General features: G+C 43.7%; 2 protein-coding genes across 3 annotated transcripts; both read right to left on the bottom strand.

Moving 5' to 3' along the window:
* Window positions 1–2,040: 2,040 nt before the first annotated feature.
* wnt4b (wingless-type MMTV integration site family, member 4b) lies at window positions 2,041–8,268 on the bottom strand. 2 transcript variants are annotated; one of them, XM_027155191.2, is made up of 9 exons: window positions 7,936–8,268; window positions 7,400–7,689; window positions 6,980–7,133; window positions 6,517–6,601; window positions 6,083–6,214; window positions 3,650–3,792; window positions 3,364–3,504; window positions 3,039–3,201; window positions 2,041–2,862 (listed from the first exon to the last, which is right to left on the bottom strand). In XM_027155191.2, the coding sequence occupies exons 2-9, from the start codon at window positions 7,486–7,488 to the stop codon at window positions 2,693–2,695; spliced, it is 1,077 nt and encodes a 358-aa protein (XP_027010992.1). In that variant the 5' UTR covers window positions 7,489–7,689; window positions 7,936–8,268; the 3' UTR covers window positions 2,041–2,692. The 2 variants fall into 2 exon arrangements, with proteins under 2 accessions (XP_027010992.1, XP_047667199.1); XM_047811243.1 differs by lacking the exons at window positions 6,980–7,133; window positions 7,400–7,689; window positions 7,936–8,268 and adding an exon at window positions 6,711–6,868.
* A 2,133-nt stretch (window positions 8,269–10,401) lies between these two features.
* On the bottom strand, window positions 10,402–17,460 carry phc1 (polyhomeotic homolog 1). The gene is made up of 15 exons (XM_027154595.2): window positions 17,138–17,460; window positions 16,072–16,222; window positions 15,523–15,633; window positions 15,306–15,380; window positions 14,884–15,027; window positions 14,610–14,780; window positions 14,391–14,472; window positions 13,226–13,992; window positions 12,887–13,028; window positions 12,574–12,722; window positions 12,361–12,439; window positions 12,174–12,261; window positions 11,894–12,044; window positions 11,556–11,793; window positions 10,402–11,465 (listed from the first exon to the last, which is right to left on the bottom strand). The coding sequence occupies exons 2-15, from the start codon at window positions 16,192–16,194 to the stop codon at window positions 11,314–11,316; spliced, it is 2,472 nt and encodes an 823-aa protein (XP_027010396.1). The 5' UTR covers window positions 16,195–16,222; window positions 17,138–17,460; the 3' UTR covers window positions 10,402–11,313.
* Between the last annotated feature and the right edge of the window lie 3,338 nt (window positions 17,461–20,798).

Genomic DNA, 20,798 nt, shown 5'->3' with positions numbered 1-20,798 from the left:
TATTATTATTATTATTATTATTATTATTAGGTTTATGAGGATGACTGTGGGAATGGTACTTAAACAGGTCCTTAAGAGAAAGTAGTTTGATGGTGTATCTGTGTGTGTGTGTGTGTGTGTGTGTGAGAGAGAGAGAGAGAGAGAGAGAGAGAGAGAGAGAGAGAGAGAGAGAGAGAGAGAGAGAGAGAGAGAGAGAGAGAGAGAGACAGAGTGAGACATGTGTCAGTAACTGCTGAGGAAGCTTGGTTACTTGTCATCAACAATATCGTCATCATCAGCTGCTTGTGTACTGGTAACATCACCACCTGGAAAAGGAACTGCATGTGTGTGAAGAGACGTGTGAACAGATCAGGAAGTCAGCACTGCCCAGCATGCACTATATAGAATATCTACACCAAGACCAGAGCAGCAAAGATCATAAAGATTTCCAAACACTCCAGCAAAGGACTGTTCTTCCATCAGGCTGATCCCACAGGGGATGGTTCCTCCATCAGGCTGATCCCACAGGGGATGGTTCCTCCATCAGACTGATCCCACAGGGGATGGTTCCTCCATCAGACTGATCCCACAGCGGACTGTTCCTACATCAGACTGATCATACAGTGTACTGTCCCTCTATCATACTGATCCTACAGTGGACTGTTCCTCAATCAGACAGATCTTACAGCAGACTGTTCCTCCATCAGTCCTCTGCAACCACATTACCAAGATTGAGACGCAGAAGAGGAGCGTTTTCCCCAAATGCCATCAAAATTCTGAACTCCTGATTATTACTCCTGATACAGATGATGAGGTTATGGAACATATATTCTAAATGTGGTAGATCATACATTACAGTTTACAGATTAGATATGATGGATTAGTATTTACTAGTCATGACTGATGGGGTTACTGCATACGGATTATTATTTATATACAAATTCTTCTGCTTTCACATCACTGTGCTTCCCTGTCATAGCAAGCATCCTGCCGTAGCAAACATTCAACTGGCATAACAGTGACATGCTTAACACCCCCTCCCACACACACACACACGCACACACACACACACACACACACACACACACACACACACACACACACACACACACACACACACACACACACACACACACACACACACACACACATTCCTTATCCACCTACACTGGTCACCATGGAGATTTGGTGTTGGTCACCAATCAGGGTCAGAGTTGAGGAGGTGGAGGAGTCACACACACACACACACACACACACACACACACACACACACACACACACACACACACACACGTCCCATAATGCCTGTGTCATTCTCTGAAAAGGATTGCATGAAAGCATGTAAACCATGATAGACACACTGTCGTGTGACCTACTTACTTTTACACGCGCACACACACACACACACACACACACACACACACACACACACACACACACACACACAAAACCCACATCTCAGTGGTGTGTGTGTGTGTGTGTGTGTGTGAAGTAGTAGTAGGAGGGGCTAGCTCTGTATCCTATAATATTCTCTCAGATGTCCACAGTAACCCAGTTGCACAGAAACAGGTCAGCACTAATGAGTGTGTACTGTTTTTATAACGCATTATAACCTCCAGAGAATCCTGTACAATAGTGGGCGTGTCATAAAGAATGCATGCAATTGGTCAGATGTAATTCCAATCATTACAGTGAAGAAGTTCATTTGACATTTCAACTTATTTTATTTAAACAATTAATCTTAAGAATCCTGGCCAAAAAATATAATTAATGTGTATCAACTTGAAACAAAAATGATTAGTGTTTATACTAGAACTTGGATAATAATAATAATAATAATAATAATAATAATAATAATAATAATAATAATAAACAACAACAACAACAACAACAATAATAATAATAATAATAATAATAATAATAATAATAATAATAATAATAATAAATGGATCGTCGCTGTCGGGCGGAAACCTCCTATGTCCAAATTATGTCAATTTCATATTTTTTCACATATCGATGCTATAGGTCAGTCCCCACGTGGGTCTGTTTTTTTTAACAAGTTATTAACCAATCTAAAGTCTTGAAAATAGCTTGAGCACAAATCTCTTAACTCCATTGGACACTTCAACTGTCCACCTCTTCTTCACTCCGCGGGACAGCTTCACGGCATATTTCTCCTCAAGAAGAGTCACAACGAATCAACAAAAAGTCTTCTGAGGTAAATGTCTTCAAAACACTGGGCTCAAAGAAAAAAAAATCTTGACCCCCGCTAGCACAAGACAATCAACTGCAACGCGGACTAAACCCTGTGCATTGCAGATGAGATACGGCTTTTTTTTTTTCCTGAAAAATAATGGTTTTGGATATACGAGGATTCCGCCCGACAGCGACGGTATAATTAATGGCTCCATCAGTGACCATGTGTGTACCAGAAAAAAGAAGTGTGTGTGTTTGAATTAGATGAACAAGCCAAACGCTGCTGTAACCATGGTGATAAGTTTATTAGGTTATGTACAGTGATGTGTGTTGGTGAATACAGCAGCAGCGTTATGTACTGAGTCTGAAATAAATATGAGATTATTATCAGTTACACCGAGCATGTTCTATGATTATTACACTTTTCCACACTACAGCTGGGGTTACAGGGTTAATCTCTGCCTTAAAGCATTGTCTCATGCTATTAGTCATCTGTTTGTTTGTGTGTGTGTGCGTGTCACTCTCTGCAGGTGTGTATGAGCACTGTGTTTCTGCACTGCTGACACTGAACCGAGCAGCACCATGAGAATTTACAGGAGCAGCGCTGAACCACTTCGGCTCGCCCCGAGCGGAAACCCGGACCACAGCACAGCAGCTCACAGCTGTCTGGGGCTAAACGTGATGTTCCTGTGTGGCAGGAGAGGGGTGGGTACAGAGGTGAGGGGGCAGAGCAAAAACAGAGAGAGAGAGAGAGACAGGACAGGGCTGTAACAATCTGAAATTATTCTGAAGTACATCACAAAGGAAAAGTTCAAAACTTTATGGAAATGAAGGGGCGGAGTATGGAGATGCGGGGTCAGTACCATTGCAGCGGCGGCCAGCTGTTCCCAGAATGCCGTTCTCAGGGTCCAAGCGACAGAAATCAGGAGAGGTGGCCAAGTAGACAAGATCTCGGGCAGCAGGCGGCTTCACATCAGGGTCCTTGGGCAGTAGAGCGGCACGAGATCCGATACGAGTCAAACGCACCTGAGAAAAAAAAGGTGAGCTTTGACCTTATCAAACTTTAGAGATCAGTCCTGAACATTACATTTTATGTTAGGTTCCCCACCACAAACCCATAATTCACTGAAAATGGATAAAGAATAATGGATTTCTATCCTACATGTATGTCTCAGTTGTATGATGTACCTCTGTTGCTCCGTCAAACCTTTCCTTCAGTACAGCGCCAACTCTACGGAAAGGAGGCATCACCTTCCAGCAGGTTCTGAGCTCACAGGACCCCGAAACACCATGACATTTACACTCCACCTGCATGTTGTGGAGGATAGCCTGGAGAGACAGACAGACAGACAGAACGGCAGATAGACAGACAGAGAGAGACAGAAACACAAAGCGAGAGAAAAGGAGTTTAGTGAAATATGGAGTGACATTTCTATCAGAATCGATTCCATTTTGTCTGTCTTTCTATGCTCACCTTCCGTCCTGCTTCATTATTGTGGATATTCATTAGCGGTCGGCCCGATGACGTGCCCTTCAGTCGCTCCGGCTCATCGACGAACGTCTGAGAGAACGCAACACCGTATGACAGATTATCAGAACACCCCGACCACTGAAACCCTGCAGAGACACACAGGGATATGAGGAGGTGAGGACAAGAGGAGAGGACAGGAATATATGAAGACAGGAGGAGGTGAGGACAGGAGGAGGTGAGGACAGGAAGACAGGAGGAGGTGAGGACAATAGAAGATGAGGACAGAAGAATGTGAGGACAGAAGGAGGTGAGGACAGGAGGACATGAGAAAAGGAGGATGTGAGGACAGGAGGACAGGTGAAGATGAGGACAGAAGGAGGTGAGGACAAGAGGAGATGAGGAGAGGAGGGGGTGAGGACAGGAGGAGGTGAGGAAATGAGGTGAGGACAGGAGGAGATGAGAACAGGAGGATGTGAGGACAGGAGGTTGTGAGGACAGGAGGAGATGAAAACAGGAGGAAGTGAGGACAGGAGGAAGTGAGGACAGGAGGAGAGATGGACAGGAATAGGTGAATACAGGAGGACAGGAATAGGTGAGGACAGGAGGTGAGGTTGTCCCTCTTCAGTAATGTTCAAATCCTGAGACTGCTGTTAAATCACGGATCACTGCCCTTCATTTAGCCCTCACCCACCTGGTCAATAAAGACACTTACGTACGAATGCCGTTCATAGACTTTAGTTCGGCATTCAACACAATTATCACTCAGCACCTGATTGAGAAGCTGGGCCTGCTGGGACTGAACACCTCCCTCTGCAACTGGATCCTGGACTTGCTGAGTAAGAGACCTCACTCTGTCAGGATTGGGAACAGCATCTCCAGCATCATCACACTGAGCACTGTAGCCCCTCAGGGCTGCATGCTAACTCCACTGCTGTTCACCTTGCTGACTCACGACTGTGTGCACAGATCGAACATTATCACCCAGTTCACTGATGAAACGACCGTGGTGGGTCTCATCAGCAAAAAGGATGAGTCGGCATACAGAGCTCCTCAATGCGATGACAACAACCTGTCTCTGAACGTTGATAAAATTAAAAAGATGTTTGTTGACTTCAGAGGAGCACAGAGCAACCACACTCTGCTGAACATTGATGGTTCCTCAGTGGCTATTGTCAAGAGCACCAAATTCCTTGGTGTTCATCTGGTGAAGAACTTAAATTGCTCACTCAACACCAGCTCCATCACCAAGAAAGCCCAGCAATGTCTCTACTTTTTACAAAGGCTGAGGAAAGCCCATGTCCCTTCCCCCATCCTGACTACATTTTACAGAGGGACCATTGAGAGCTTTCTGAGCAGCTGCATCACTCCACTGGTTTGGGAACTGCACCATCTTGGATCGCAAGACCCTGCAGCGGATAGTGAAGAAAGCTGAGAAGATCATTGGAGTCTCTCTTCCCTCTTTCACAGACATTTACACCACATGCTGCATCCACAAAGCCAACAGCATTGTGGATAACCCCAGACACCCCTCACACACACTCTTCACCCTCCTGCCATCTCGGAAAAGGTACAGAAGCAATCTGGTCCTCACAACCAGAATGTGCAATAGTTTCTTCCCTCAAGCCATCAGGCTTCTCAATACCCAGAACTGCACTGTTACCGAACTAATACATACTCACACACACACACACACACACACACACACACACACACACACACACACACACACACACACACACACTTGAATATTCACACAATCACTGTTTTTGCACATTCTTTAAATTGCAGTTTTGCATATTTGTGCATATTTATATAATTGATTTTGCATACCAAATTCCAATACCGCACCCAATTGCTGCTCTAACAGAATTGTATATATGTTTGCATTAACTCTGTGTTTACAGCCCTCTTTTTACACAGCGTTTAAAACTCTGTACCTTTTTTGGCACAATGTTTTGTAACGGTCAGAATGTACACTGGTTGGTGCTATCTTGTTTTTTTTGTCTTGCACCAGGTTGCACACATTACACTTTTTTGTGGCTAAGACTAACTTACTTTTAGTCCTTAGCTGTGTTGTTCTATGTAACTGTCTTTGTTCTATATAGCACCATGGTCCTGGGGGAACGTTTCATTTCACTATGTACTGTGTCAGCTATAAATGGTTGAAATGACAATATAAGCTTCTTGACTCTTGAAACACAAGTTTCTTTACAGGAGTCTTTATCCATTTCTGTGTAGCTTTGGATTTGATGTAACACTAGAAAGATCTTTATCACACTGGAACATTAATAAAAAAAAAATGAACACTGACAACTTTATTATCTAATTATCTAACACTAGCTAGCACTGCCTGCCTATCTGTGTGTGTGTGTGTGTGTGTGTGTGTGTGTGTGTGTGTGTGTGTGTGTGTGTGTGTGTGTGTGTGTGTATACACACCCTCAGGACTAACTCCCCTGACCTTACGGTCACAGCCGCACCTCTCCAGCTCCCCTCGGCTGCAGCCTCGCGTCACTGCAACGGCGACAGCTGCAGAGGAGAGGGCGTGGACAAAAGCTGCCTCCCGAGTGCCTGCAACACACACACACACACACACACACACACACACACACACACACACACACACACACACACACACACACACACACACACACACACACACACACACACGCACAGAGAGCCTGATTTTGTGGAATGGGGTTCTCTGGGCTAACAAAGTTGGAGCTTAAGTAAGACAAGCTCAACATAAAATACACACAATGTCTAATGCTAATTAGTGAGCTAAGTTAACACATCAGCTAACAGCAGCACAGTGATGGGTTTAGGTAAGGCTGCTAGATGAGTCCACTGTAAGGTGACTGTAAATATCCGACCTTGATACATAACACGGCCAAAGATATTAACACCACGAGGAGTAGTAGAGCAGTTCCACCTCCGATTACGGAACTGATGCTGACACTGAGAGAAAGACAGGGATAGAGAGACAGTTTTCACTACATGGCTGTTCATATCTTTTTCTCATGTGGGTTATAAAACCACTACATTGAGGAACATAAGGGGAAAATACCAAGAATTCCCTCTGAGCTTCCAATGTGTGTGTGTGTGTGTGTGTGTGTGAGTGAATCACCTCATCAACCACACCCATTTATTTATTACCCATAATTCCTATCATAAGAAATGTATTGCAGACAGCCACTAGAGGGCGTCAGAGATGTTTTAGCTTGGTTACAGCTTATGGGCCTTAGAAGTTTGTTTTCATTGCATGTCTTTGCTCAAAGGTGCTCCTGGTTCAGATTATTTTATTCTGATTCATGATCTGTCTTGTCTGTCTCTCACCTCGTCGATGACCATCTCAGACGCTCTGCGTACAGACTCCATCACTTCCGCTCGTGCCCTACACACTCCCACCTGCCCCACAGACAGACCCCGCAGACGATCACACACCCCTGAACCAGACACGGGCCGAGAGCGTGGCACACGCACCAGAGAACTGGTGTACAGACAGACAGACAGACAAACAGACAGACAGCAGGTGTGTGTGTGTGTGGGGGGGGGGGGGGGAGACAAAGACAAGCAAAGTTCAGATACAGAAACATATTCATGTCACCTGACAGTATATAAATATACATAGTTTTTTTCTCACTCTGCCCACATCCCCACCTCTAATTCTTACACAATGAACTTAGGTGGATTGTGTGGAACTTGCATGCATGAGACATTTTAGCGTTTGCATGCGTGATGCCATCTTTCACTTACAGCCAGTTGGTTGCCATGGTGAGATGGGTTGCCCATAGCAACAACAGGAGGCATCGTCCCGGTTGAATGACAGAAGAGACTGTGGGCATCAGACTGTCTATCCCTCTGTCAGTCCTTCTAGTGTTTTTTCTGCTTGTCTGTCTATCAGTCTATCTATACTGAGTATATTTTAATCTGTCTGTCAGTTTGTATTATTATTCTGTCTATCTATTTTTTGTGGTTAGGTGTCTGTCCATCAGTCTGTCTGTCTCATTCTCTGGGGTGCAGCGCCGGGGATTTTCCCCTCATATCTGTCAAAATGAGTTGAAATCATCAGCAGTTCTGAAGTTATCACTCACTCTCACACACACACACACACACACACACACACACACACACACACACACACACACACACACACACACACAAAATGTGTTCTGAATTAATCTAATTATTAAAAGCACTAAATTACTAAAAAAAAGGCAATCTTAGACATGGACATGTATTATGACATCACCAGTAAGTGAAGTGTAATGTAATGAGGAAGTAAAACTCACCTGTCCACAGCACCACGGCAACCATCCAATAATAATAACTAAACGTAACAAACCAATCCAATCCAATGATTATTAAAAGCGCTCCTGTGATTTATACTCAGGTTTCTGTCCAATCAGCTTCCGCTTCATTCAGTGTTTCACTTGTTATTATTAATAATAAATTATCTTTTCTTTTTTATTAGTAACACTTCTGACTGTCACTTGGATCAAAAACTCTAATAAAAAAAACATTCATCTTTAACTGGACTCATTTATTAAAAGTTATTAAAATGTAATTAAAGTCCAAATAAAGTCCTAAATTGAAGAGGATTTTGATGCTGATGAAACTCCCTGTGCACAGCGAGAGACTAGTGTGTATTCCTGTAGAGGACAATCCGGAGGAGTATGATGGGACGAGTGCAGATACAGGAGGTGGGGCAGGGGCTATAAAGAGTTTGGGGGATTGGGAACAGGGGCGGGGGGGGGGGGGCCTCGGGCTCTGAGGAGCAGAGAGAGGGAGAGACAGATATGAGCTCAGCCTCACTGTTAGTGTTATCACTGAATTGTGTGTGTGTGTGTGTGTGTGTGTGTGTGTGTGTGTATGTCTGTTTGAATGTGTAGGTTTCATAAAAATTGGTAAATGATATAATAGTGAATCATGAATGACTCATTCTCTAAATGACTCATTTGAGGGAACAAATGAATTGCAAATTCACACTAAACAAATCACACATTTATTTGCACACTAGAGCACACACACACACACACACACACACACACACACACACACACACACACACACACACACACACACACACGAATGTGTGACTGCTGTAGTGCCCACCACCTCTCTTAGCTTAAGCACTACTAATGTGTGTGTGTGTGAGAGAGAGAGAGAAAGAGAATGTAGGCGTTTCCTATTTGAATACTCATGACGTATGTGTGTTACCTAGTGTCTGTGAAGTCTGCGTCAGAAAATGTCACCCCTTTATATCTCTTACACAAACATCTTTTGCGTAAAACCGAGTGAAGCAAGTGATAAATAAACTGAGAAATAAATACAATGAGAGAGACAGAGAGAGAAGGGACATGCCCCTGTCCCCTTTACATCTTGTTTAATTTTCCCAAACTTTGTTGCTCTTCTTTACGAGTGTGCCCCCTCCGTCACTCCCTTTCTCCCACACTCCCTCCATTCTGTCGTCCTTCACGCCTCTGTATTGTCTCGGAAGAAGGGATGACATTTAGACAAGAGGGGACCACAAATATTGAACCTGCTGGAAATAAATCATGTCCGGGACGGAGAGAGCTATAGGACCTGAAACTCCTGAAAACACAACAACCATAATAATAATAATAATAATAATAATAATAATAATAATAATAAGTCAAGCAAAAACTGAGTTAAAAACAGAAAAGCAAAAGAAATAAAAGCTCACAGCAAAACTTCTTTTAAAACTACTTCTGCTCAATTCAGTGTGATTTAACACTGTAACATCATCGCAGTGCAGCGTTACACAAATACACCTGAGGAGGAACCTGTGGAAGAACCAGACTGACCCAGGAACCGCATCTCACCCGTGTGATACTGGATAGAGAGATTAGACACCATTCCAGTGTGCAGATAGTGAGGAGGAAAGAAAAAAACATCAGGAAGATAATTTCTATCTGTATAGATAAATGCTATAGAGTGTCTTCATTGGTACAGGAAACAAAGCCCCACCCAATCTGGCCTCAGTGAATCTGGGCTACGGCGTGCCTCAGGCTTGAACTTAATTTTATTCAACCTCCACTTTCTGCTGAGTGACGTCTTGCAGAAAGCTGAATGACTCGATGTCCCTGTGAATGGCTGTCCCTCCTACACCATGGACTTTCCTTTCCATCCTCAGCTGGAGGTCTTGGAGCTCCTCTGGTCACTCACTCGGCTCCTGTCTTTACAGATCTTTATCGAATCCAGACTGAAACACAGCTTCCTCACCTACAGTTTATTGTTCAAACTATCGGATGACCATTTCAGCTCTGCTTATTTATTAGTGTATATGATGTCCTGTCTATATTTTCAGTCTCACTGGTACTCTTTGGGTAAATAAACAGTACATTGTGTAGAACCCGAACTCCACACTTGAGGGTTCTACACGGTTCCACTCGTTCTCTACAGTAATGACAACACAGAGTAATGAGCACAGCACTCAGAACACACACAGTTTCTATCTTTCTCGCTTCATCTCTATGGTAACGCCATGGTGACCACCTGTGTTACGTCCGGCGCCTCTGTGTTTCTCCTCCCTCCATCATTCACTCGTCTCTCGTAAATAACAACCCTAAAAGCAGAACGGCTTCTTTCACGCTCCCTCTGCACTGGGAGACGGGTCAAAGAGTGTGTGTGTGTGTGTGTGTGTGTGTGTGTGAGAGAGAGAGAACATGCTCTGGAACATACTGAACATCTATCATATTAACAAGCCCCTCAAGAAGAAGAAGAAGAAGAAGAAGTCTTTTTACTGTAACACTTTATTTTTTCATACAGTGGAGTAATAAACTAGAAAACTTGTGCACTTTGCCAGGCACTCTTCCTCTAACAGGAACTGAGGGGTCAAAGGTCATGACACTTATACTAAACAAAAAGATAGGGAAAAAGTAAGTGATGGATTTTGTTGGGTATTACAAATGAAAAACAAAAACAAAACAACTCCTACAATAACCTATTGTAGAGAAAAATAAAGTTGCCTGGGTTATGCACTATGATTGGCTGTTGGAGTCACATGACCTCCTGTCTGCCTTCATCATAAACACGCTACTCATTAATACTGACAGGTGACACAGCCCTCTCCTTTAGCCTGATAGAAAAATAAACATCAGAATAACATCCTTGATCTACTGCCGTGTGCGAGCGCCTCACTGTAGTGCGCACTCCGTAGGGTGCTTCAGTCTGAGTGCACTTGCCACCACTGTACTTCTGCTAACTCAGGACATCAGAGGCGATGTAGAGAAGGAGCGACAGAACACAAGTCCCAGAATGATTAGGGAAATGATGTAAAGCATTAAAACAGGATGTACGTACTATAGTCAGTGTTTTGGCTTTTTCTCTCCTGTTGTTCTGAAAGTGTTTTCTCTCCAGGCTTCATACTAAAGAATGAGCATGTTTAGCTCTTACACTTAGCTTCAGTTCTCTGTATTTTACTGATGATAACCTGGGCTCTGACCTAACAGTGTCACGTGGTGGTGTTTTGTTCAGATGATGTCAGATGGTCAGTGATGGCAGTGCACTCAGATCTGAGAGTCACTGTTATTCAGGTCAGTTAAAGTGAAATGCTGAATAAATGTCCTTCCATTAAAAGCCTGCTCACCAGATCCCCCCACAACCCCCCACACCACCCTTAATGTCCTTCCCAACCCTCAACACGCTCATTCCTTCAGGCTGTTGATGGAGGCGCAGATCTTGAGGGCGGGGCCCAGTTTAATGTTCATGGTACTCATCAGATGCTCCTCCTTCAGCAACAGCAGCGCCTGACCATCAATCTCCTGAGACAGGAAGTGACCCGCCAGATCCTCACAGCCTGCCCAGATGTGATGTCACAGAGAGAGAACCAGCGTTAGGAGACAGACACTAAAATAAACAAACGGACTTTGTGGTGCTGAAGGTTCACCTTGCAGAGAGGAAATGAAGCGACACACTTCCTCCACACTCCAGTGGGAGGGGCTAGCAGACAGGAAATGGTCTCCATCCAATGGAAGGCCGCCTTGTGCAGACTCATCCATTTGAGGGCCACAGCGGGCGGGGCGAGAACAGGAGAAGGAGGAGCCTGGAGAGAGATAGTCTTCCTCTTCTTCTTCTTCACCTTCACAGCTAGAGACGTCCTCTGAGCGACTGGACTCAGAGCGACACTGAGAGACAAACAGGAAGAGAGACAAACAGACAGTGTGAGACAGACAGACTGACTATAACAAGGGTAGACAGACAGGTTGTATGGAGAGATAGACAAACCTTTACGGGCAGGTGTCTGCCAGCGATTTTAGCGCAGGCGATCTCCGAGCTGCTCCTGTGAGGACCCCTGCGTCTCACCATCTCATCATACATGGGTGCACTGCTGCGGCCTCGACTGGTGCGGAAATGATGACTGCAACTCACATTGTACCTGCCGTGGAAACGTGAGTGAGCAGGTGAGTGGACAGATAAGTGAGAAGGTACACACTGTCGGTACTGTTTCTGTAAATGTACCTGGGGTTTACACACTGACAAAAGTCTGTTTGTGTGTGTTTTGTACCTCTTGGCACAGGTCTTGGAGCAGAAGCGTTTAGTTCCACGGAACTGACTCGCAGGAGCAAATCTTTCACAGAACTCACACTTCAGCACTGTGGGGCATGAACAACAGATTAACCACAGGAAATATTTTACCACTTTACATACACTCACACTCACACACACACACACAGACACGCAAACACACTGACCAGAGGGGGTGTTGTTTTCTGGCTGCATAGAGAGAGGCACAGGAACACCCTCAGACCGCTCCTTTATTGGACCCGTCACCTGCCAATCAAACACATGATTACCTTCAGCCTAGTTCTGTGGAATCAGGTGGATTGTCTTATAACTCGGCTGGATATTGCTTTGAGACTGAGAGAGAGAGAGAGAGAGAGAGAGAGAGAGAGAGAGAGACTCACAGGAAATGGCTCAGCGCCTTCCTGAATAACAAAGCCTTCGATAAGGTGAGTTAGGACCTGTGGTTTGACCACGGCCTGGGGGAGAGGAGCTCGAGGGTGAGGCAGGGACAGAGACAGTGTCGGTGGAGTGGAGAACGCTATCTCAGGAGCTGCACAGAGGGGGGGGAGAGAGAGAGAGAGAGAGAGAGAGAGAGAGAGAGAGAGAGAGAGAGAGAGAGAGAGGGGGGTAATGATACGATTACTTGTGTAGAGGTATTTGGTAACTCAGAAGTTTTTGATTTGATCATTGTTTTTTGAAACTGTCTTGACTCACCAGTATCCAATGAGGGAGCAGGAGAGAGTGGAGGGGCGGAGTCTGGGATTGATGAACAGTTCTGAGCAGTGGTTTCAGAGGTCATCTCACTTGCAACATCTGATTCTGATTTTCTTTTCAAGGAGCTGATCGCAGGCTTCATCTGTGTCACGGCGAAGAAAATACAGACTTAAAGGAGACTGACAATTTAATGATGCATCATAAAAGTTGGATCAAATAGGTTACTACATAAGGTAATCTAAACACCAATCAAACATTAATAACATTTAATTAAAGATTGAAATATTACATTTCCGTTTCTAAAATGATCTATTAGTCTGTAAATAAGATGTCACTCACCTGTGTGGTTCCAGTTTGTTCAAACATAGTCTCTCCAGCTGGTGGCACTACAGTGCTGCTGTGATCTCCCTCTGGAGCTAGAATCTCAGCAGAAGAGCTGATCTGACTTGGTTCTGCATTCTGGTTGGTCACTTTAAGGCCTGAACCAGCACTGCCCGTCTCCATAGCAGTTACCACGGTGACTGCATTAGCGGCAGAGCCATGGTTGGGGGTGTGAGTGGAGCTGTCCTGCTGGGTGTAGCAGGTCCGGGCCTGTGGGACTGCTACAGCCTGGGAGTTTCCCAGTGTCCCCTGTCTGGAACCGAGCAACTGGACCGGGACGTGTGGAGGGTGGGAAGGGGGAGGAGCTGGGAGAATAGGTGGAGGCTGCCGAGGGGGCAACTGTGACGGCAGACGACTGCTTTGGGCTGTTTTCGGTTGGATGGGGACAGGGCCTGCCATTTTGTCCCCTCCGTTCTGCTGCTGCTGCTGAAGCGGCTGCACCACCAGCGTCTGAGCAGTCACACTGGGCTTGGGGTAACCCAGAGAGGAAGTGGGGACATTGGAGCTCGGGACCAGGATGTGGGTCACCGTCGCAGCAGGTGTGAGTCGAGATGGAGAGAGCAAGAGCTGGGAAAGAGGGAGAGAGGGAGAGGAGGTAGAGGAAGAGGAAGAAAGAGAGGAAGAGGTGGAGGAAGGAGGAGTGGGAAGCTTATTGCTGTTGATTTGCTGAGCTGACGGAGAAAACTGCTGCTGCTGCTGAGACTGTGGGCCAAGAGAGAATGAAGCTGAGACAGGGAGAGAATGGAGAGAGAGTGAGAGTATGTGTATGAGAGAGAGAGAGAGAGAGAGAGAGAGAGAGAGAGAGAGAGAGAGAGAGAGAGAAATCTATAAGAAACAAAAACATTCAGAATTCCTAAAAAACATGCTTCATGTGTAGAGGATGAGCTATGGCTGTGTCCCAAACCACAGTTTTCACTGTATGTAGTGGGAGTAATATCCTCACACTGAGTAGGCCATAATACTACTAAAGCTCCTTTAGAACACAGAGCCGTGCCTTGTGTTTAGTTCTAAGTGTTTGCTTTGACATGGTCTTGTCCTACATACTGCAGGTAATATGTACTTCACTATATAGTGTAAAGGGTAAAGAACTTAGAAAATAATATATAAATAAACACAAACTTACTAGGATCCTTCCTGTCAGGGTATTCAGTCTTAACGGCAGCCATTCGGGGGGCAGAAGCACAGTGCAGGGCAAGATTCTGCACCTGGGTTACATGAGGTAGGAGTGGGGTATTTAATTAATGAAAGATGTCAAAATGGACCATGCAAGTCCCAACGTCAGGGGTTGTGTGTTGGGGTGATGGGAAAGGGGTTAGGTAGAGGGAGCATAAGGTAGTCTTACCTGGTCCATATCTGACTGGGTACTGGAAGTTGTGGGAGGGATTTCCTGTTGCTGCTGCTGGGGTTGTTGCTGTTGTTGCTGAGGCTGCTGCTGGGCAACTGTTGCCACTGCAGCTGTTGCCGTGCCACCAGGCATAAAGATGAGCTGAGGAGCTCTGAGCGAGCGATTCACCTGAGAGACAGAGAGAGAGAGAGAGATTATAAACATAGAAACCTAAGATTATAACTACATTATTACACCTAAAGAACTTTATTTGCATTTTTAAATAACTTACTCGTAGATACATCTGTCTCTGACCTGCTGAGTTTCCACTCAGCAACACTGATTGGCTAATAGCGGATGATGTCACAGATGTGGCAGGGCCGACTGGGCGGGGGTTGGTCATGGTCGCGCCCCCAGAAGTGCTGCTTAAATTACCCTAAGAAAGACATGCACATCAGTTCATGTGACCAAAAAAGGGGCCAAACCACTAAATTACAGCAGACAAATAAATCAGAAGCAGACACACCTGAACAGGTGAGAATGATCTGCTCTAATCAAACATGTAAAACAACGCTGTGTGAGAAAACAGTCCAAAGAGAAGAATCACTGGAGTTTTAAGTGGAGGTGCATCAGTTACTAAACATTAGCTAAACATTCATTGACACGTCTGTTTCAGAGGGACTGTTCGGGTGTGTTCAGCTAAGAGAGACGTACTGTGCACTGTGCTGTGCTGACTGCAGAGACGCTGGTGTTTGGAGAACTCGACTGTCGACTGGCAGCAAGTGTGGCCTAAAAACATACAAAAAAAACCAAAACAAAAACAAAAACAATGCCAGCTCAATTATTGCAGTTAACAAGATGCATTAAAATAAAGGCGGTAAAAATCAGGTAAATAGGGTAAAGGAGGTAAAGGAGGTAAAGGAGGTCTGACCTGCTGAACAGCGGCGAGGTTGTGAAGCTGAGCACTGTTAATCTGTTGTTGAAGCATCAGCTGCTGGAAATACTGAGCTGCGTTAGGCTGTCGCTGTAGAGCCTGCAGAGCCTGTATATACACACACACACACACACACACACATAAGTCATCAGTGACACAAAACACACTCAGGTTCAGTCTCACCCTTCACATCACTCCTCAGTCTCGGCCTGCACTCTCACGTTTAAATGTCTGTAAATACTTAGAGTAAACATATAGTTTGATGTTTTATATATAAAAATAAATGTCTATATGTGGAGATTTCAACATCGGCTCTATCTGTTATTTCGGTAACAGTGATAGCTCAGAAAAGTTTACAGAGAGTTTGAAGTGAGCATATCACACAGCCCTAACACCATCTATAACATGTTTATAAACACCTCTGAGACATGTCACTCACACAGCAACAAACTTCTCATTACACCTAGTAAACACTGATGGGCTAGAGGTGTGTGTGTGTGTGTGTGTGTGTGTGTGTGTGTGTGTGTGTGTGTATGTCCCTCTCACCTGTACAGCTTGTCGTTCGTACAGAGACATCTGTGAGATCTGTGCAGGCCGAGTGTTTCCCCCGGAGCCTGTAGTGCTGCTGCTGGAGGAACAAGGGCTGCTCTGATCCTCTGCCTGCTCCATGCTGGACTGGGCTGGAGCTCCACTTCCTCTACACACACACACACACACACACACACACACACACACACACACACACACACACACACACACGCGCGCGCGTGCAAACACACACACACTGTGACCACTGATTTCAGCAACATGATGTCATTAGGGACTAAAACTCTGTCACACAGCACTGATAATACCGTCTCTCTGTCTCAGATTTCATTATAGATCACAGTGAGTAAAGTTGTACAGGTTCTTACATGCAGCTGAAGAGAATAAAAACAAAACCCACGCAGCACAGAGGCAATAATCTGTACAATAACACATACATACAGGATATACACACAGATACACGGCGTATGTATATGTTCTAACTGCGGAGATGTGGAAGCTCAGTGGTTCAAGTGTTGCTCCACTGATCAGAAGGTCATGAGTTTGAATCCCAGCTTCACCAACCTGCCACTGCTGGGCCCCTGAGTGAGGCCCTTAACCCTCAGTTGTATAAAATTAGATCAAATATTAGCTGCTCTGGATAAAGGAGTGTGTTAAAGCCGTAAAGTGTGTGTGTTTTAAACGTCACTCAGCTTATCATCCACTTTAAATGTGTGCTTTATTTTCTGCGTTTCCAGCCTATGTTCCATTTACATTTAATTAACTTGTTTTGTTTTAATTATGTAATATAATAAATATATACACGGAGTGAGTGAGTGTGTGTGAGTGTGTGTGCGTATCTGCTGATATTCGGGAGTCATACACAATAATATTAAAAGAAACTCCGAACGTGTGATTATAAACCCAGCTATGTTGATGTTATCTTACTCTTATTGTTATTATTGTTGTTTATAAAGTGTGTTTTTGCTGCAGTTAGTGAAACTTAGCACCGTTAGCCTGCTATAGCTAAAAGTTAGCACCGTTAGCCTGCTACAGCTAAAAGTGCAGAACAGTGAAAGGTTTGTACCTGATAATGTGTCTTATTAAATCTCCTCTTGTCGGTAATAAAGGTCCTGGTGAGATGCGACTCTGAGACGATCTTATTTAACTGTTTATTTAAGTTTGTTTCTGTTTATGAGACTTTCTCGAAAAAAAAAAATAAAAACCTCCCAGAAAACCGTTGCCGGAGACGCACTTTACTGTTTACAATTTACTTCCGGTGTCAAACACGACTTTTTTAATGCTTTATTTACTAACACAGCTATATTTATATTTAAATTTAAACGGCAGTTGACATTTAGAGAAGCATTTCCCTGGTTTCTGTTCTCATCACCGGCTCAGTAAAAACTGAAATAATTATGTTGGTTTTCTGCTCTATATTAAAGATATAGCAGTTCCTATTTCTCACCTGTAGGTGGCGCCATAAAGCTAAACTCACACTCTTACACCGCGCCTTCTTTCTCAAAACCGCTCACGTCGGAACATGACATTTTGCTGATTAAAAAAAAAATACACATAATACAACAACAACAGAAACCATCATCTGATTTACACAAAGACAATTACATCAAATTAAATAGAGTTCTATGCCAAATTATTATTATTTACATTATAGAATTATGTGATTTATTTAAAATGTAGTAACTGTGGCATGTGTAAAAATATAGAACTAAATCAGCTAGTGAACCTGTATGTAAAACTGTCCATCATCAAATAAATACAATTGTTATTATGTGTATGTGTGTGTGTGTGTGTGTGGGGGGGTAATTATTAAACACTGTTTAATAATAATAATAATAATAATAATAATAATAATAATAATAATAATAATAATAATAAAGAATAAAAATAATATTACTTTATTTATAAAGCACTTTAAATACAGCCACAGTTGCCACAAGTGCTGTACACTATACAATACAAATAATGAAATAAACAAATAATAAATAAAATTAGAATGTACATTTTCTGAAGAAAATGTGAATGGTGCTTGCACGTGGCAAGTTCCACTCATCGTGCTGAGTGTTTTGATATATGACATGTCCATGTTGTGTTATCTTTTTGATTTCGCTTATTTTGGGGGGCGGGGCTACACTTGATGTCACGTGAATACCCGGTGGGGTGCCAATACTTTTGGACAAAAGTTGCTACTGAAATAAAACTTAAGGACTAAGGTCCTAAAGGAGCTGGTAGAGTTTGGTGTAAATTGCTCGAAAACTTGTCGGGTTTTAAACCTCCAAAATTTATAATGGAAGTCTATGGGGGAAAAAAGCCACTTTGAGCTTCCGTACCGGGAATTTCGGAATTTCGATCGCTTATAAAAGTCATAGAACACCTCAGTAAGGTGGTCAATTTAACACCTCATTTAAAGTCATTCAAACAAGTTACGCTCCGAGTTTTGTCTGGCAAAATAACAAGAATGTTGCTTTGCAAGCACCATTAATAATATATGTGCTTCGGCAAGTTGTTCCATAGCCCAGGGGCAGCAACGGAGAAGGCTCGGTCCCATCTGATCTTCCTCTTTGATTTTCGGGTGTCAAGGAGAATTTTATCAGCTACCTCAGCAAATGAGCAGAAGTGTAGGGGTAAAGCAGTTTAGTGAGGTACAACGGCGTGAGGCAATTTAAAAATGAACTCTAAAGTAAACAGGCAGCCAGTGGAGTGAGGCCAAAATCGGTGTAATGTGATCATATTTCCTTGCTCCAATTAAAAGACGTGGAGCAGCATTTTGAACCAGTTGGATACGAGACAGAGAAGACTGACTAAGACCCGTATCAAGTGCATTACAGTAGTCAAGCATGTAATAGGATGTAATAAGGCATGAATTTCTATCTCAAATTATTGCCTGGACACCAGAGGTTTTATTTTTGCCAAGTGCCTTAGGTGAAAGACACTAGACTTCACCACTGCTTCAATTCGGCTATCCAATTTAAGATCTGCATCCATTTTATAGACATCAGTTATCAGGGGTCTAACATGTGATGCCAAGGGACACAGGTCAACAGGGGAAGACTTTCAGGAGCCACTTGGGCCAAACAACATTACCTCTGTCTTGTTATCATTAAAATGTAGGAAGTTCAACGCTATCTAAGCTTTACAGTTTTTCTCATTTGCTAAGACACACTAAATGAAACTGGGATCCGCTTGATCTTCATGATCACATTATTAGCACAGCAGAAGTCTACTCTTGTAAATGTTTTAACACTTTTTCATTTGTTTCACACATTTTTCACACCCTTTGACAAAACAGCTACCACAGATCTCATTGAAAGACCCCAAACTCTATTGGATTCACTGTGTTGAACAAAAGAAAATAAATATATTCACAGCTGATAGAAACTACTTTATTACAAGAAATTATTAGAAACTGCCCATTATTAGAAACTACACCTGTGTGAAACTCATTTGCACAACTCTTCAACCAGCAATCAGTCCTCATCCATCTATAAAAGATGCCACCTCTGTGTTGCTATTTGCAAGCATGGATCAAATAGGCCATAGGCCCAGAAGGAGAGTAGGAGGCCATGGCAGAGGGGCCCGAGGAACAGGAGTTTGTACAGTATGCGTGGTGGAAGAGTTACAGCACCAAGAGGACAAAATTGAGCTGAAGTTTCAAGTGAAATTCGGGCAACAATTATTGACCATTTCCTCAATCATGGCTTGTCCAGCCCATTCTGAGTGGGAGCACTGTGGCATCTATTGTCAGGCTTTTTCGGAATGAGAACAGGTAATTCACAGTGTTACTGTAATGTATACCACTGTGTATTTCAGCTTTACTCTATTGCCCTGTTAGCAAAACAAACTGTGTCTACAGTAATGCAGATGTTTTATCAATCCCATTTATGTGACTGTCATACAGTAATGTCAATTTTAACATGCTTTTTGCTTTTACTTTATAGAATCCACACATTGGTGGCAGAGGAAAGTTTACCATAGTTACATGCGACTGGAATAATTTACTTTATGAATGTGCCCTTTTTCTTAGAGAATAATGGAACTTGAAGCTGAAGGGGCATATCACAAATTCATTTTTGTGGATGAAGCCGGCTTCAACCTCTTTAAAGTGAGGCGACGCGGGAGGAACATCATTGGGGAGAGGGCCACTGTCACAGTGCCAGGTCAGAGGGGTGCCAATATCAGCATGTGTGCTGCCATCTCCAATGATGGAGTCCTTTGCCACATACCAACTTTTGGCCCATACAATACAGAACACCTCATCACATTTCTTAATGCATTGAAAGAATTACTGATTCTACCCGAAGAGAGAGAGCTGTTGAGTCCTGGCATGACTCTGTATGTCATAATTTGGGACAATGTGGCTTTCCACCACTCTTGCCTTGTGAATGAATGGTTTGCAGCACAGCCTCGTATTATGATGCAATTCCTCCCTGCATACTCGCCTTTTCTGAACCCAATCGAGGAGTTCTTCTCTGTTTGGAGGTGGAAGGTGTATGATCACCGGCCATATGGCAGATGCCCCTCCTGGAGGCAATGGAGGCAATGAATGCTGGTTGCCTGGCAATAGATGCAGAGGACTGCCAGGGATGGATACACCATGCAAGGAGGTATTTCCCTCGGTGCATTGCAAGGGAAAACATTCAATGCGATGTTGATAAGAACCTGTGGCATAATCGTCAAGAACGAATGGACTAAATGTGAAAGATAAAATATATATATCTTTCTCTTTT

The sequence above is a fragment of the Tachysurus fulvidraco genome, chromosome 3 (genome assembly GCF_022655615.1).
Source record: "Tachysurus fulvidraco isolate hzauxx_2018 chromosome 3, HZAU_PFXX_2.0, whole genome shotgun sequence".
NCBI classification, from domain to species: domain Eukaryota; kingdom Metazoa; phylum Chordata; class Actinopteri; order Siluriformes; family Bagridae; genus Tachysurus; species Tachysurus fulvidraco.
Note: the sequence above shows the minus strand (reverse complement) of the source record. Positions and strands in the feature narration are given on the sequence as shown.

Coding starts and splice junctions, on each gene's coding strand:
- phc1 (XM_027154595.2), bottom strand. CDS start 16,194: ATGGAGCAGGCAGAGGATCAGAGCAGCCCTTGTTCCTCCAGCAGCAGC. Junction 15,381..15,522: donor ACCTCGCCGCTGTTCAGCAG/GTCAGACCTCCT, acceptor GTATGTTTTTAG/GCCACACTTGCTGCCAGTCG. Junction 15,028..15,305: donor TCAGCACAGCACAGTGCACA/GTACGTCTCTCT, acceptor TGTCTTTCTTAG/GGTAATTTAAGCAGCACTTC.
- wnt4b (XM_027155191.2), bottom strand. CDS start 7,488: ATGCCCACAGTCTCTTCTGTCATTCAACCGGGACGATGCCTCCTGTTG. Junction 3,793..6,082: donor CAGGGGAGTTAGTCCTGAGG/GTGTGTATACAC, acceptor GTGTCTCTGCAG/GGTTTCAGTGGTCGGGGTGT. Junction 2,863..3,038: donor AGCTGGCCGCCGCTGCAATG/GTACTGACCCCG, acceptor CCTGCCACACAG/GAACATCACGTTTAGCCCCA.